Genomic DNA, 18,637 nt, shown 5'->3' with positions numbered 1-18,637 from the left:
TGCTCGATGTTTCGAGCCACGAGAAATCTTATGGTTAGCGCTCTAACCACGAGCCGCGGGGGGTCCCCACTCGTAGTTAAGCACCGTGTGGACACAAAAACAACGAACTCGAAGTTAAGAGTGACCTCGCCGTAAACTCCAGCCCCCACAATTTCCCTCTGCTTCCGGGTCAACCTCCCAAACGTACACCACAAATACACTACACGTGAAAAACCTATGACGCACGACACAACAACATCATCTGTTCTTCCCATGCGCTTGATCTCTGAAACTGAACACGTCGAACTCGCTACTGTATTCTATATTCTTCTCCGACGCTAAAAAAATGTTTTCGACGAATATCTTCATAAAGGCATAAAGTCATCAGTGCAGTGCTATCTCTGCATACCATGACAGAGAAAAAGAGTACCTGTAAGCGAGTCCGACAGGGTTGGACTAAAGAATAAATAGACGCCTTGTTAGCAGTGTGGCCTGAAACTTCCGGTTTTGTGGTTTTAACATCGAGTGGGACCCACTCGTAGTTATGGGGGGCAGAAGCTTAACCTCGAGGTTTCGTAACCTCGAGGTTAAGATTCGTCGTGTGGACACACGTCGTAGTTAGGGGGCAAGAGCTAAACCTCGAGGTTTCCTAACCTCGAGGTTAGGGCCTGCCGTCTGAACGTAACTTTTGTGACCATTGGGTTTGAAGGTGATAACAATGCAATAATTCCTCATACAATTGATTAAGCTTTCATCACTTTCCAAGTAGATATCTAGGTCATGCTGTATGTCAGTCTGTACATAATGCTTTCTAAACATATAATACCGTGCATGATATCAAGAGTCTTACGCATCAGACTAGAGACTTCTTGTATGGATGTACGACATATGGATGTGGATGCACGTCGTATGGATATAGGACATTTTTATGGGTCTTAATGCTGACAATTAAGTCGTATGGATACTGGAAAAGCTGTTATTTTCACGAGGGTTTTATTTTCACGAATTTCATGAACCACTGTCGGGGGCTCGAATTTATCAGCGCATGAAAAATATCGCGAAAGGACAGGCAATAGTGCACTCACAATGGCTTCAGTGTCAAAATCGTGAAAACATTTCGGGAAAATTTCTGTGACCTCTTAATTTGCAAAAATATCCATATGCAAATATAGCAGCTTTTACAGTCTGCTGTGAAACGAGAAATGTTTGCATGCATTTTAATTTTCCCGAATTTTGCAAGAGCCAAGATACACGAAATTACAGTGCACTCAAAAGTTCTCGTCTTTACGTTAAATGCTTTGAATGCGAGTGGTAATTCACGAAAATTTCATGCTGTGAAAAAGGCCGTCAGTTCCAGTTTACGAAAATTTCATGCCGTGAAAATATCTTGCTTTACAGTACACATGTACAGTACTTACTAAAACATTGGTTTGAACATAATGGCAATGTACGACGTCCATTTGATGTTGAATGTCATATGAAATGCTGTTGGATATCAGTACATCATGGCACAGTCAGGGCTTATTTGCAGTGCTGCCTAGGGTTAGCATGAACTACTGTATACGCCGCATATTTCGCGAGTCTAAATTTTCACAAATCGGGATTTCCTGACGATTTCGCGAGTGGCTAAATTCGTGATCGTGGAGTCCTGTACTGAATGGAGAAGTGTATACCTGGTACGCGTACGTCACATCCACATCAGGATCAGAGTCGATATTTTTGCGTGTCTTTGATTCTACGAATAGCACCTGACTCGTGAAATTTGCGAAAATAAAAACCTCACAAAATATTCGGCGTTTGCAGTACCTTGGTACCAGATGAATAATGATGATTTTAGATAATGAGGTCTCATTCACCCAGGGTTGCATCTTCAGTGCTGCCACTGCTCTACCAGAGGGCCCTGCTATAATTATTACCCTACCGTTGCCAGGTACCCATTTATACACCTGGGTCGAAAGGGACATGGTGGATGAAAACATATTGTCCAAGGACGTAAGCACTGGGCAGCTAGGAATCGAACTTGTGTCCTCCGATTTGGAGTCGGGAGTCCAATCTACTATGTCACACAACCCACATGGGTATGCACTGCCAAGTATAAACATTATATGCAATGTTCATACTGCACAACGAGAGACTCGTATATTCATGAGCTTCCCATAAAACACGACAGTGGCAAGGTCTTATGCTGCCGTAAGATAAACGTATATATCGGGACATTGTGTCTGGATGGTACGATACAATCCATACGTGGTATGAATACGATAACCTGGTCTGAATGATCTCATATCAATACATTGTTATCCATATGACTCAGCTGTGTGTGAAAGCCTCTATCTTTCACATACTGTAAAAGTGGAAATATTTACGGTGTTGAAATTTTTCGAGCATTTTGCGTAATCAGAAACTAGCGCGAAAATAAAAGCACGCGAATATTTTTGCTTGCCATATGTTCCTGTAGTTGATGTCTTGCTACCGCGGAATTCAAAACACGCGAAACTCTTCTTATCCAGCCAAGCGCGAAAAATAAGTCGCGCGAAAATACCCACTTATTACAGTAAAGGCCTAACTGGAGGAGACTCATGTGATGACTCTATGGCCCGAATTCGCGAAGGTGGTACAAATGAAACCATGGTTTAAACCATGGACAAAAACCATGGAGCGCCAAGTGTTGCACGGAATATTTCGTTACAAAATTGGTCATTTCGTCGACAAAATGACCGTTTCGTTAACGAAATTATCACTTTGTGGACGAAATGTTCATTTAGTTACAAAATGTCATTTCATGACAAAATCATCATTTCATCGACGAAATGACTGATTTTGTAACGAAATATTCCATGGGACACACCATGGTTTTTGTCAATGGTTTAAACCATGGTTTCATTTGTACCACATTTGTGAATTCGGGCGCTTGGTCAACAATGGCTGTTCTCTCCCCATTAGGTGACTCCAAACAAGACAAGAACTTTTTTGTGGGACGTTGTGGATACATCAAGGGAGCGTTGCCATGACGTCCTTGTATGGTGATCATGGTGACTTCTCTTAGACATCGTCTTAGTTTTGGAGATGTCTCTGTGTGTCCCCACATTGTCACTGATCATAGGCCACTATTGGTCCTGGTAGGCCACCGTTGGTCTCCGCAAGGTTGCAGAGATGTGGAGACATTAAATCAAATTCTAAAATTCACAGAAATATATTCACAGTTATCTATGCACATTTCAAACAAGTTTAATTGTGTGCTTTGTCAGCTGATAGAGCCTAAATGCCATGAGCATAATAGTATGTGTGTGTATGTGTCCTAGTACAGATAGTATACAAATGACGCACAGGTCTGAGTGCGTCAGTCGGAATCAATTGTGTGCATAAGGTAACTATGGAATGCTTAACCCACGAGGCGAAGCCGAGTGGGTTTAGGCTAAATTCCATAGTTACCGCATGCACACTAATATTCCGACTGACGCACGAAAAGACGTAGTGCGTCATCTGATTTATAGAATGGGCAATTTTCTTGCCAAAAACCCATTTTTCTATCGTGTTACCCGATGACAAAATTACTGGATGCATTTCCTTTTGGCTTGGCATAGACAAGAGCTCGAAAACCATGCATCAGTTTTTACTGGACGCACGGCCAGCCATGCATCAGTAAATACTGATGCATGGTTGTTTTAGCAATAGGTGTCTCGTACTGAGTGCGCAAACGCTTGCTTAGTGCGCGAACCTTTGTTACAAGTACGCGTACTCTTGCTACAAGTGTGCGATAACATGTTTACCACTGTGACTCTGCGTGCAGCCAGTAAAAATCAACACATAGCTCTCGACCAATGAGATCGCAGGATTCTCACTACCCATTCTATAATATTTGTTATGGAGTGCATGTGTGCGTGTTAGTAGCATTTTATAGAATGGGTAGCGAAAATCCTGCGATCTCATTAGTCGAGAGCTATGTGTTTATTTATGCTGGTCGCACGCTGAGTCACAGTGGTAAACATGTTTATCGTGCACTTGTAGCAAGAGTACGCGCACTTGTAACAAAGGTTCGCGCATTAAGCTAGCGTTCGCGCACTCAGTACGAGACGCCTATTGGCTAAAACAACCATGCATCAGTATTTACTGATGCACGGTTAGCTATGCGTCCAGTAAAAACTAATGCATGGTTTGCGGGCTCTCGTCTACGGCAAGCCAAAAGGAAATGCATTCAGTAAATTTGTAATCGGGTAACATGATAGAAAAATGGGTTTTTGGCAAGAAAATTACCCATTCTATAAAACAGATGACGCACATGTCTTTTGTGCGTCAGTCGGAATATAGTGTGCATGCAGTAACTATTGAATTTAGCCTAAATAAATTGTAGATGGATATATTATGTAGATGGGTGGTTGGATGTATGTACGCAATGGATCTGAAAAAGCGCCAGAATATTGATTGTTTTGGAGACCTAGAGGTAGAAGTACTCCTTGTCAGACTTTATGAGAATCTGCTTGTTTCATTAAGCATTCCATAGTTACCTTACACACACAATTCCGACTGACACACTCAGACCTGTGCGTCATTTGTATACTGTGTATGTCATACATTCAAATGGATAGTCCGTGTGTATACTGTAGGACCTAATTAACTCGTGTAACCACAGTGTGCCAGTGATAACGTATGGCATTCATCATCTAAATTGAACCATAATGCATGATATCACTATGCATGTTGTGTGCACAGTAAAATAATAGGCCTGCTACTGTACATTTATTTTCATGTATGGAAAGGCAAAATCAAATTTTGTCTTTTTTTGTGAATTGGATGAAGACATACCACTAATTAAATGTACAGCATGATTTTGAGACCCTGTGAATATGTTTTGTAGCCAGTTAAAGTGCAAAAAACCTGATACTGATACAGGTATATAGGGAGCAAATTTGATAACTTTAAAATAAAGACATGTAGTGCAGTATTTTGTGTCTTGTCTATATATTCACAATTAAATTCCAGTTGCATCTACAAATCTGAAATCTAGAGAATAAAACTACTGTGTAAGATATGGCATGTGCAATATGCATGCAAGTCTAAACAGGAAGCTTGTAAATTTAGCTATGAAATATCACTCCAAGGAAGACTATTTTCTCTCTCTCTCTCTCTTTCTCTCTCACAGTGAGCATACATGGAATGGATGTGTAGCATTAGAAGGGTTTTGCATATGTCTTTCAGTCTTGTTAGGAACATGCTTAGAGTGTCGATAGGATTTTAGGGTGGCGTGTTGAAAGTCTTAATTCAGATCAAGATGGAGTGAACAGTAGGCTGTCTGCCCCAGTGAGCAGAGTTCCTCTTGTTTTCAGACTGTAGCAGGATAATCCATGGAGCTCTGCAAAGCTTCAAAGCATGACTGTCCAAGTCTAATAGATTGGGCATTTTAAGGAACCTGGTGAACAGTACGCTGCGTTAAGACTTACAGCGTACGGCAGTGCAACAATTAATCTCCATTGTATGAGGAGGAAAGTTGCAATATTCATTAAACATGATAATAAAGTCAACTTTAATCTTGCAGTACAACATCCTCCTAGAGTCTCAAAGTGACTTCTAAGATCAGGCCATTGTGACATTACCTACCCACAAAATTTGCCTGCAAAAGAAACTTATGTTCTTTTCGAGAACTTTGCCCAGTTGATATCTAGGTCATTTAAGAATGTTCAAACACATCCCACTTTTAGATATCTGAAGTCCATATTGTCATACAAATTTATGAAAATCGATATTTCTTGTCCTTCATGTGTGCAAGGAACTGAGAAGTATCATGAGGTAAAATCATCGGTTCAAACTATTACCACTCATATATGTTTACCTAATGAAATTTTAAGTTTCTGTTATTGTGAGATAAATTTTGGACCCCAAAACAAAATTGTTCATAGGCCTATATAACAAGGAAGAAATCACACACCATGTCAAAGCCAACAAACTACTGTAGAATAACCATTTTTATTACCGGTGCTTAAGTGACATCTAGCATGCTTTGGTAATGAGTGAAGGTTGATATGATCTTTCATACGAGTGTGGTTGTTGTTGTTCTGTTTTTTATGATGATTTTTATTTTCTGTTCATCACCTCAGACACTTGACAAGCTCTTTTTCTTTCCATTTTTTTTTTTCCACAGGGAGAAGAAGGTGATTGGTTGGAGAGTCCCTTTCTTACAGCAGCCACTTCCTTGTCTGATATCCGTAGACAGAGGGATGCCAAGAGGGAGGAGGAGAAGGAGAAGGATAAAAGTCTCTCATCCTTTGACAATGTGAGTTTAACCCTTCCTGTCAGACGGTAGAAAAATCTCTCATAATCATATTAATGAATTGTAATCATGCTTTGAGTTACAGACCTTTTAAATTCTTGAATGTGAAAAATAGAGTTTCATCAGACTATCTCTCTTTTATTCACATTTGTGAATCATATTTGAATTTTGTTTTTTCAAGTTACCAACCTTACAAATGCATAAATTTAAAGGATTAAGCGATCCTTTCCTTTGATATAAAAATCTCTCCTTAAATCATGTTTATGAATCTTGATTGTAACTTGATTTTAGTTTTGGAGGTGCATGTTTCCTTCCTTACCTGTCAATCAAACTCCCAAAGCTCGCCTAAGCTAGTGCAGTGCAAGCAGATTACATTTCACGTGGTCAGTGGGCAGAAGTAAAATAGGTTCAAGCTAATAAGGTCTGCCTCCTCAATCATGTTTGGGAGCTCAAGCCTTTCAGGCAGGAAGTATGCGCCACGAATCAAGCAAATACAGTTTTGAAAAAAAATACCTCCTGGACCTTGATTTGCTAATTACCCTGAATGCATGTTTGTTTTATTCTGCCCTCTTTTACTCTTCTTTTTTTTTCTTGAAAGTCCTTGATGATTTTTCCTTTTTTATATGACATGTATAAATGCTGTTTAGAAAAAATATTCTACAGTCGTGATAACAGTAATTTGCTATCAGACACACAAAATATCTCAATTACAAATGCAATTCTTGTAATAGAGATTATGTTCATTATCACATGAGAGATTTTCTGCTGTCTGATTGGGGGGGGGGGGGGGGGGGGGGAGTAGAAGAGTCCCAGCTTGTTTGCAGCCATATATTTGTGTTTGTAGGATGATGACATCGTCATTTCATGAAAATTGCAAGACCCAGAGCCTTCACCGGCAATCAGGTTTGGCTATGTTTGAAAACAGCAAATTCCTCTTTCTTGTACAAATGTTTGACAATATTTCATTTTATGCCTCCGCCACGAGGTGTCCCGGAGGCATTATCTTTTCGGGTTGTCTGTGCTTCCGTCCTTCCATCCGTTCGTCCATAATGAATTTTGTGGACAGCGTAACTAAGGTATCCTAATGAGACTTGGTATGTATATGCATTAGTGGACGAAGTTGTGCCTATCAACTTTTGGGGGCACACGCTCAAGGTCAAATGCTCAAAATTTCACTATTTCCCCCATATCTATGCAATGCCTGGAGGTTTTTTTATTTCTGGAAACTTGGTGTATACATGTAATACCAATTAAAGATTCTCCAGAGAGAGTTTCCAGTCATGAGGTCAAAGGTCAGAGGTCAAGTGAAAATTTCACTTTTTTCTCCATATCTTGGAAATGGTTCAAGCTATCTTCATGGAACTTAGTATATATGCATGTACTGACTAGCAGTGATTATCTACGGAATGTAGGGTCATGGGTCAAGGTCAACTCCTCATAATTTCACTTTTCCCTCGCAATACTTGCCGGATTTTCCTTGAAACCTGATGTACATGTTTAACCCAATAGAGATTCTCTTGGAAGTTTCTTGACCAAAGGTCAAGTGAAAGTGCTAAATTTCATTTCTTGGTCCATATCTCGAAAGTGACTCAGGGTATCATCATGAAACTGAGTACATATATGTACGCATGTTTTACCTGACAGTGATTCTCATGGAAATTTTAGGGTCATAGGGTCAAAGTTCTAGGGTCAAAGGCCAAGTTGAAATGCAAAAGTTTTTCTATTTGATAGTGAAATTACACTTTTTCTCCATACCTTGAAAGTTTATTCAGTGCGTGGACTTATAAAAAAAGGGTCAAAAGTGAAGTAGAAATCCTCAAATCCCCAAATACCTGCGCTCTTAAGCTGAAATTTTTGCGGTGCTTTTATTTTCGCGAATTTCGTGAAATGCCTTTGAACCGCGAAAATAACAACACGCAAAAATAACAACGCGTGAATAATTAAGTTCAGTTAGACCCTTGCAACCGTTAAATTAACAACACACGAAGATGTCCTCCAAGTAGCAATAGTTTGAAAATTTCACATGATTAAAGAAAAAAGAAATCATTATCTCCTCAATCATATGAGTGATTTGAAACATGTGACATCCTATGTTCCCATGTGACCTAAACCTTGCATCTTATACCATGTCTTCATTTCATTGTATGTCACCAGATACAAGCCATGTTTTTCTTGTGACGAGATGCACTCATTCAGTTTTCATATTGTCTAAAATGAAAAGTTACTTTCAATGTCAAAGCATAGCAATTTGTGATTTTTTAGAATGATTATTAAGCAATGAATAGCATTCTTATGCATCTTGCAAAGTATCTACTTTCATCCGTTTATTCTTTTTTTTTACAAATCTCGGATGAATGCATGTCATTATTTTTTTTCTCTGAAATGTCATATTTGTCATGGTGCTTTTAAAGTAGTAGTACTGAGTAGGTTTCATTCCCTTCACAGTATTTATTTCTTCAATTCAGCACTGAAAGGACATCTAATACACTATTCACCTACCTCATAGGAACATACACAACATAACTATACATGTGTGTAATTTTCTTTACCTCAAGGAGAAGCTGACATTTGATTGAATGCTAGCCTTGTCAGGGATAGAGGTAACCATATAGTATATACAAGGTAGCTTCTGTCATGTCCTAAATGAAAGAAACCTAGAAGGGGTTTCATGTAGGTAAGTTAACCCATTTCATGCTGAATTCTGAAATCCCCATAGACTTAGACCACCAGGTTCCCGTATGGAACGGGTTAACAGGTTGTATGATGACTGTCGCCATACTGTTTTGTCCTTCTACATAGTTTTATATTTTGTAACGTGTGCTTTTATTGAATGATTGAACTATATCTGACATTCCAGCCTGGACAGTCGGCGAGAGAGCTCAACCCATTCTGGAAGGATGGTGGCACAGGTCTGCCAGAGGAGAGAGGGAGTTTACAGGGAAGACCAGACCCTGTGGTCAGGAAGGTTGGACCAGGAGTGGACGGTGGGGTCACCTGGCTCAAGAAGTCCTACCAGCGGGCAGTCGAGCAAGCCAGAAACAGTGGGAGGTCACTGGACGATGTCATAATAGAGAGATGGGGGGTGAGTCAAGGAATCTGATCTGTTTTTTCCTGTGCGTGGTAGACTAGACCACATCATTTCAGTTATGAGGAGGTAAATTTATCTTGTAGGCCAGTTTTTGTTTTAATATCTTCAGATGTCAAATGTGCTATTGCCTTTGTAACAATTTGTTTATTTTAAATACAATATCATATACCAGCACTGGGGATATTTATATACGTTAACAAGAGTCTTAGGAATTTTTTTCTTGCAATCTTGACTCATTACTGCTATTACTAATTAGTCAATAAAGAAGTGTAGGGGGGAAAAAGCTGCTGAAACTGCTTATCCAATAGGAGTGAGCCAGTGGAGTAAAACGGAGTCAAAAGGGGTCTGAGCTTTCAATCCTAGCAGTTTTTATGCCTCCGCCACGAAGTGTCGCCGGAGGCATTATGTTTTTGGGTTGTCCGTCCGTCCGTCCGTCCGTAATCAATTTTGTGGACAGCGTATCTAAAAAACTGTTAGAGGTATCGTAATGAAACTTGGCATGTATATGTATGAGTGGGCGAAGCTGTGCCTATCAACTTTTGGGCGCACATGCTTAAGGTCAAAAGGTCAAGGTCAAATGCTCAAAATTTCACTATTTCCCCTATATCTATGCAATGCCTGGAGGTATTTTCTTGAAACTTGGTGTATACATGAACTACCAAATAAAGATTCCCTAGAGAGAGCTTTGGGTCATAAGGTCAAAGGTCAAGTGAAAATGTTAAAATTTCACTTTTTTCACCATATCTCACAAATATTTCAAGGTATCTTCATGGAACTTAGTATCATATGCATGTATTGACTGGCAGTGATCATGTAGGGAATTTAGGGGTTGTGGGTCAAAGGTCATGGGTTAAAGGTCAAGGTCAACTCATCAAAATGTCATTATTTCTCTCTTATCTATGCAATGCCTGCAGGATATTTTGTTGAAACTTAGTGTATGCATGTATTACTCAATACAGATTCTCTTGGAAGTTTCTTGCCCAAAGGTCAAAAGGTCAGAGGTCAAGTGAAAGTGCTAAATTTCACTTCTTCTTTAAACTTATAAAAGGGTCAAAAGTTGGGTACAAATCCTCAAATCCCCAAATACCTGCACTCTTAGACAGTGTAGCCATTCATCCAAATAAACCTAGTTCAAGGAAAGTGAACACTCACTGCATGTGTGACAAACCTGTCATTTTAATATTTTGCCAGTTACGTGAAACTGTCATCACACATTGTCAAGACATTGTGCTATAGACCTATTCGGAGAGCTATTCATTATGGCGGAGGCATACCAGTCGCCATAGCGACATTTCTAGTTTTTTTCTTTCTTTATTTTAGGCAATGAATCTGCTAGAATTGAAAACTCAGGCCCATTTTTCATTCAGTTTCATCAAGAAAAATATTTTAGAAGTAATGGGATTAATTCACATTTTTTCTCCGTATATTCATTTTGAACAAGCTGCAGAGTAACTGCTACATGAATAAAAAGTCACTTTTCTCCTAAGAATCATCTAAAATTGTTCATATTTTCTCATCTTTGCAGACTTCCCTGAATGTAGATTTAGGAAATAGTATAGGCTATACCCTGTTTTGTCCATATTTTAGCTCAACCAGCATTTATTAGAACAATCTTCTTGCATGACAGCTTTCCCTGCAGTTTGTGCTTTACAGTCAGCCAGAATACAAAGGGTGATACTCACCATGTTAATGGATTACTCTATCTGTGATTTGATTACAGTCTCGAGAGGAGTACGAACGGCTCTTAGCAGAAGCAGAAGCTGTGACTAGGGGTGGAGTAGGATCCCAGTCAAGAATCAGGGGACCAAGGGGGCCAACAGGACCTCCGCCTCCTGGATGGAAGAAAGGAAGAAAAGAGGATGATGGCAGGGAACATGGGTACAATGAGAGGGAGGAAAGGAAAAGTAGGACATATGACAGAGACAGTGATAGAAGACAGTCTGAACATAGCAGAGATAGTAGGAAAGATAGACGTTGGAATGACAAAGACCACAGATATGACTCAGGAGAGAAGCGAAGTTATGACTCCAGGAAAATATCTCAGAGGGGTTTTATGAAGCCAGAAGACAGAGACAGGGACATGTCATCAAGATTTAAGAGACCTGAGGATGGAGACAGACATGAGTCAAGACGAAGCAGGCCTGAGACATCCACAAGAGATGAGCAAAGGAGGGATGAGTTCCCTAGCTGGAGGAAAAGTGGCTTCAAGAAACCAGGAGATGATGACTCATCCTCATCAAGGTCCTTTTCCTACCAATCCAGAGGGGGCCAGTCGTCATCATCCTCTGGTTCCTCTGGTGGCTGGAGGAAGACTGGCTTTAAGAAACCAGGAGATGATGAAGACAGGACATCGTCTAGAGGAAGGTCTTCCACAGCTCACACAGCTTCAACATCATCCTCTATGGGCAGGTGGAAGAAGTCCGCCCCTGACAGACCAGAAGCAGATACAGACAGTGATGAGGAAATGTCAGCTTCCCAGGAAGAGTCACTTCAGAGATCAAGAGGGAGAGATGCTGAACGTGATGACTCTAGGAGTAACTCTGATACAGTCCGAGCTTCATCATCCATGTCACAAGACTCTAAGAGGGCTGGTAAGGGAGCGGAGATGGAGACACAGCGTAGCCCCAGCCCCGTCAAACTCCTCTCCGACACTGAAATGAATCAGCTTGGAGCTAAGATTGTCAAAGCTGAAATCATGGGCAATGAGGTAAGACTTCCATTTAAAAAAAAAAAACACCTTGCATTCATGACCATGCCATTGATACAGAACAGTCTGTGTATTCGTTAAGATGCATCTGTCAGTTTGGGCAATACTAGGTTTTGCAAGCTTTGTTTCTAATTTAACATCTCTTGCTTTGATTGAATCCTAAGTGAGTTTAGCCTGTTTCATCATACCAATTATTACCAGGATTCCATTTGTAGATCTTCTGAGCCAATGCAAACATATCAATACTTCTCTCTCTGTGTGCCAATACTTTTCTCTGTGTGTTTTATCATTCAGTATTATGTGTGTATCAATGCTTGTTATGGTTGCTTCCCCAAGGCTCTGGTCCGGAAGCTGAAGTCCCAGATGGAGTCTGCACGTCAGGCCAGGATCTCACACAAGACCAAACTACTGGAGGCCAAGGATGCAGAGTCAGCCCAGAAACGGTCTCGAGATAGCAGGAAGGCTGAGGAGGAGGAGGTCATTCTGACCAGGACTGACCGCAGTGGACAGAGCTGGCCGTTGGCTGAACAAACAGCTATTCCTGACAGTGGCAATAAGAGGAGGAAGAAGAAAGTGAGTTAAACAGGATGACACCTCATGCATCAAGATCAAATAAAAACAAAATGAAAGCACCTACATAGCTCCTCCTCAGTTGGGGGTGGGGGTGGAATAGACATTCGATTGCTCACAACTTTTGTGGAATTTGATGTGCATGTACTTTTTTTTTTATATTCACATGACTGTCTTTCAAATCAAGTAGGCTTGCCTGCATGAAGGAAAAGCTGCCATGGAGAGACTGTTCAAAATGCCTTTGTACATATTTTCAATCAAAACCAACTGTTTCAATGCTTCCATTAATTTATATCTAGTTGTGGGCGCATTGTTATACCTCATGCCTTTGCCTGTATGTGTTGCAGTAAAAAAGTTCTCCCTTTTTGTCTCACCCACTGGAGGTGAAGGTGAGACTAAGGGATCCAAATGGCGTTCGTCCGTCGTCCGTCACAAATGTTAAAGTTTACCTGCAAGACTCTCTTATGATGCATAACTTGGCAACTGTTACAGCAATGGCAGCCACACTTGGGTGATAGAAGCACAAGGGGTATCTTCATGTTATGGTGTTGTCGGAGGTCATGTGATGACGTCAAAGGTCATTTGAGGTCATATATTAAAGAGTATGTGCAAGACTCTCTTTTCTATGTTAAAGTTTACCTGCAAGACTCTCTTTTGACAAATAACTTCACATAAGTTGCTTGGATTACCAGCTAACTTGGGTCAAAGATGCACTGGGGATACCTTCATGTTATGGTGCCGTTGGAGGTCACAGGATAAGGTCAAAGGTCATTTGAGGTCATACGTTAAAGTTTACTTGCAAGACTCTCTTATCACACGTAACTCGACACATGTTGCTACAATGGCAATCAAACTTGGGTGATGGATGCACTAGGGGTACCTTCCTGTTATGGTGCCGTAAGAGTTCACATGATAAGGTCAAAGGTCATTTGAGGGCATACATTAAAGTTTACTTGCAAGACTCTCTTATCACACATAACTCAGCACATGTTGCTACAATGGCAATCAAACTTGGGTGATGGTAGATGTCTCTTGGGAAGTTGAAGGTTACCACAAGGTCAAAGGTCACAGACAAGGGTCAACGAACTTTTAGGGCCCAATGTTAAGTTTTTAGGGCGCATTTCATTTATGGCTCATAACTTTTGATCCCTTTGTTTGTTTGTGACCAAACTTGGATGGAAGATGTCCCTTGGGGAGGTGAAGGTCGTCACAAGGTCAAAGGTCACAGACAAGGGTCAACAAACTTTTAGGGCCCAATGTTATGTTTTTAGGGCACATTTTGATTGTGGCTCATAACTTTTGATCCCTATGTCCGTTTGTGACCAAACTTGGACGGTAGATGTCCCTTGGGAGTTAAAGGTCATCACAAGGTCAAAGGTCAAAGAAAGGGGTCAACAAATTTTTAGGGCCCAATGTCATTTTTTAATGGCACATTTCGATTATGGCTCATTACTTTTGATCCCTTTGTCTGTTTGTGACCAAACTTGGATGGTAAATGTCCCTTGGGGTGTTGAAGGTCACCACAAAGTCAAAGGTCATAAGCAGGTCAATTAACTTCTGGGAGTTATAAAAAATATTAATTCCTTGTACGCGAATGGGCGAGACACAATTTGGCACTTGCCTTGTTTATTTAAGGTGATTGCCAATTGCCTGTGTTGTTTGACTATAAATAGCCAAGGATAGGAACATAGACATGACAATTGTGTTCAAATGATAATTGAAAGATATCGCAAATTAAAACAAGATAAACCTTTTGTAGCTCATCCAAAGGTTTTTCAAGAAAGAAGTTGCAATGATTTTTACTGCTTACTTAAAGGCAGCATCTCATGATATGGTTTTCCTGCAGATCGTAACCCATGACAAGGATGGTGAAAGGGAGCGCTATTTTGCTGATGATGATGACGTGGACCTTGAGACTATGGTTAGGAAGGAGAGAATGGGGTCAGCTGATGACCATAACAGACTCCTGAACAAAGTAGCCAGCAAGGTGAGCAAGTCACGGGTGATGTTTGATTTCTCTCGGCTGATTTGTGTGTAATTATGTGAAGAAAAGCTCAAAAATTTGGATGAGATGGTAGCAATCCTCGGCTTTCAGGGAAAGTGTGAAAATTATGTGAACAGCAGTGGTGCTGGCACTAACATGCATGCCACTATTTGCACTAGCATCAACTACTAAGACTTGGCCCATTATCTGTGGTACTGTGCCCAGACATCACTGTTTATTCATATACCAGCTTTATGTTAGCTCTGCTGTCGCTGCATGACTTTTCTTTGTCATGGTATCTAAATCTCACGATTATCAAATGGCTTTGTAGTGGTCGCTCTTTCTAGGTTGTGTGTATACATGGCTATAGCTGGGGTCATACCATCCTCGTCAGTTTAAAAAAGAAGCAAGAATATAACTAGATTGAGGTCTTGTCAATGTTCATGATGAATTTCACCTCTTTTAGGGTTGCCCTCTGTTCGCAGTTTGTTGTAGATAATGTTGCATTGTGGGTAAAAACAACATGACTAGATGTGATTATCAGAAACAATTCACTGTTTGATGTTCATTTTGTCTGGAGCAGAAGCTGATGATGCTGGACTCAGAGTTTAACACGTTAGACGAGATGTTTGTGTCGTCCGCTGCCAAGGGAGAGTCTAGGTCAAGGACTGAGGAGCGAGAGAGGTCAAAGGCCATCGCTGAGCATCAGCGCACCATGTCAGCCCTGTCTAAGTGTCCTTTCTGTCTGGAGAGCCCTGAGATGAAGAAACACTTGATTGTTGCACTAGGATTAAAGGTAGGCACCCAACATACTGTTACTTCATTTTAGTTTTCATTTCATGGATACTTGTGTTGAATCAACTAATTACTGCTAACTCTAAAGGGCAACTGTTTGTACACAAATAAAGCACATAATACAGGGCATTAGTAAGAATTATACACGTGATTGTAACTTTGCATCAGTCCAAAAACATATGTGGAAAAGCTGAGTGTGTTTTAGACTGTGCAAAGGTTGCAGAGGGAGAATGATTTTACTAGAACAACCAATTGATCAGTAGGCCTAAGGTTGAAAAAAATTATAAAACATTCAAGTTCATTTTACATAGTTGAAACTAGCTTGTAAGAAATAAACACATCAACTCTGAAGGACTGTCATGAGCTTGACAAGACTAGTTTGTAGCATCCAAAATAACATGCAACTAGTCAAATATTGACAGACAATGGTATAGGAGAAGTGTTGTCATTCCATCATCTGGTTTGTTTACAGGCATACCTGTGTGTTCCCCAGTCTCGCTGTATGTCAGAGGGCCAATGCTTCATAGTTCCTATGCAGCACACAGTGGCCAGCACCGCTGTAGATGAGGATGTGTGGGCAGAGATTCAGGTAAGGAAATTCATTGCATGTATTACACAGGAAAGACTTTAATACAAAGATGTTATTGAGACCTCTTACAAGTCATTACTTATGGGAAGGTGCATTGTTTTCCATTTGGACTAATTGTTAGGCAATGATGTAATCTCTTCACCTATTTTGCTATGTGGTTGTGATCAAAATCACTTTGTTGCATGAATGTAAGAATCATTCAGGTTCCTGTCTTATCTTGTGTCCAATTTAGAATGCAAGTTCTTCCATTCTATTGGTTAGATTTCACAGTACTAACTAATGTTAATAACTGATATATGATCTGGCTTTTAATTTTATACTCTGATCTTCATTCTGATTTAATAATACTGTACATTTATAATGCGCCGAATCTATCATTACTGATACTCTCAGCACATGGGAGCCTGTATAATTCAATGTCTTCAACGATTTCAATGTCTTCCTGCAGATATTCCGTAAAGGTCTGACCAAGATGTTTGAAGACCATGACATGGACGCCATATTCCTTGAGACCTGTATGAATCCAAAGAAACAGAGACATATGTGTATTGAGTGTATTGCAGTGCCTAGGGAACTGGGAGAGATGGGTCCTATCTACTTTAAGGTGATGACATTACAAACATATTTCTACACACTCATTAATTCTTGCATCAAATTGTTTTTATAGCATCTGATTGACATATTGCCCTTTACTGATAAAAGTAAGCACTGATAATTCAGCATTTTAGTAGTAGCCATGATAAAAACATCATGGGTAGAAGCTCAGTAGTTTAATGAATAAGATGCTTATCTAGTAATCGAGAGAATGTCGGTTGAAATCCAACACAAATGTGCATGCCCATGATTTGTTGTCATGGGTACTACTAAGACGCTAAATAGTCAAAAGTTTTTGGAGTTTGATGAAGGCCAAGTTGTCAGTTACTTGCAATAAATGTATATATATTTTTTTTTTTGCATGATGTTTACCTCACATGAGATATTAATTATGTATATGTCAAAATCAATTGTGTGTAATATTTGTATGGAACTTTTTAAATAATCCTGATAATATATTAAGTAACATACATTCTGTTCTTTTGTCAATGCAGAAAGCCATCATGGAGTCTGAGTCAGAGTGGTCCCAGAACAAGAAGCTTGTGGACACCAGGAAGAAAGGCATTAGGAGCTCCATCCCGAGGGGATTCCCCTACTTCAGTGTAGACTTTGGCCTGGATGGAGGCTTTGCTCATGTTATAGAAGATGAGCAGACTTTCCCTCACTACTTTGGAAAGGTAGGTGCACATTTTACAGAGATGAGAGCAAAGTTAGTTCCTTAATTTCCTCCACAGTGAGTACTAAACAAAGCTAGAAAGTAAATGATTTCTTGTATTGGTATAAATGGATGTAAGGTTTGATTCTCCAGGAATTGAGATTGTAGCACAAGTTCTTAAGGGTCCAGGGCAATTACCCCCTGGACAATTACCCCGGACCCTTCCCCTGACCCTAACCCTAACCCTAATCCTACTCCTGAACCTAATCCTAACCCTAACCCAAATGATTTACAGTTACATCACATTTGGTCAAGGTTTGAAGTGAATAAATTGTTCAGTTTTTTATATTTCTGTTTGCTTCAGCTTCGTTTAAACTCTATCACATTATTAAGGTGGAAAAAGAAACTCATGTTTTGCCTGTGTACAGTTTTCATAGCTCTTTTATATCGCGTGGTGTAAATGAGCTGGCATGTTGTATGCTTATAACTGATTTGTCCCTTACGTCAATGCATTTATACTTCATTGTGACAATTATACGATTGCATCTTAATGTATCGTAAAATGCTGTTGTTCAGAATGCAGTTTTAATGCTTCCCCATCCCAGTAAATGTAAATGAAACCATGTTATATGCTTGCAAAGTACTCATTATGGATAAGATGGTCACTGCAGAAAGAGAGGGAAGCAGCAAGATTCAATCAAGAAACAGAGAAGGACAATAGATGTTTACTTGGTTCTTGTCTTGAGTGGTTTTGATATCCTTGTCACATGGCACAAGGTTTGATCTTGATACTACAGTGTACTCCCGTTATAAGAAAGTGCTCGGGACCGGCAGCTTTCTTTCGTTATATCTTAATTTCGATGTAATCAAACAAATAAGCAATAAAAAAAACATAGAGCTGATAATGTCATAGCCTAAATTTTTACTGCGGTGTAACCGGAATTTCATTATAAACCTGTTCGTTATAATGGGATTGCATTGTATTTGCTGACTTGTGTCCTATACTAGTCCAGGATGGGTAATGTTAAGTGCCGGTGCCTGACATGTGGCTTGTTGTATTACTCTAGAGCGGTCAGACTTCACTCACTGTGTATTCACCACTTTGGTTTTCTTTGATCCCTGGACAGGAGGTGATTGGAGGCCTGCTGGATGTGGAGCCTCGTCTGTGGCGCCATCCTCCCAAAGAAAACTTTGAAGACCAAACTAAACGAGTGCTGCAACTTACCCAGTGGTGGAAACCCTTTGACTGGACCCAGAAAATTGACAGAGAAAAGAGCTGACCTACCATCTATGCACATTACAAACAAAGACATGCCAGCCAGTGATTCTAAGAGCTGGTTTGGGACTTTTGTGATTAACAAAACAGCCAAGGTTGCTGCACAGACTGTTGTAAGCTTACATGCAGCATGAA

The 18,637-nt window shown here is 40.1% G+C and overlaps 1 protein-coding gene across 1 annotated transcript in view; it reads left to right on the top strand.

Annotated features, from left to right (window-relative positions):
* The window catches only part of LOC139733926 (CWF19-like protein 2), a 46,731-nt gene extending 28,094 nt beyond the window's left edge, over nt 1–18,637 (top strand). The window contains exons 4-13 of the mRNA XM_071644740.1: nt 6,116–6,247; nt 9,111–9,326; nt 11,053–12,039; nt 12,376–12,612; nt 14,456–14,596; nt 15,177–15,389; nt 15,861–15,977; nt 16,426–16,581; nt 17,066–17,248; nt 18,354–18,637. Coding sequence (XP_071500841.1) covers nt 6,116–6,247; nt 9,111–9,326; nt 11,053–12,039; nt 12,376–12,612; nt 14,456–14,596; nt 15,177–15,389; nt 15,861–15,977; nt 16,426–16,581; nt 17,066–17,248; nt 18,354–18,506 — 2,535 coding nt within the window. The 3' untranslated portion in view covers nt 18,507–18,637. The remainder of the gene's footprint in view (nt 1–6,115; nt 6,248–9,110; nt 9,327–11,052; nt 12,040–12,375; nt 12,613–14,455; nt 14,597–15,176; nt 15,390–15,860; nt 15,978–16,425; nt 16,582–17,065; nt 17,249–18,353) is intronic.

Source organism: Diadema antillarum, unplaced genomic scaffold, assembly GCF_040938485.1.
Source record: "Diadema antillarum isolate AM-2024a unplaced genomic scaffold, OU_Dant_1.0 seq00000506_RagTag, whole genome shotgun sequence".
Classification (NCBI taxonomy): domain Eukaryota; kingdom Metazoa; phylum Echinodermata; class Echinoidea; order Diadematoida; family Diadematidae; genus Diadema; species Diadema antillarum.
Note: the sequence above shows the minus strand (reverse complement) of the source record. Positions and strands in the feature narration are given on the sequence as shown.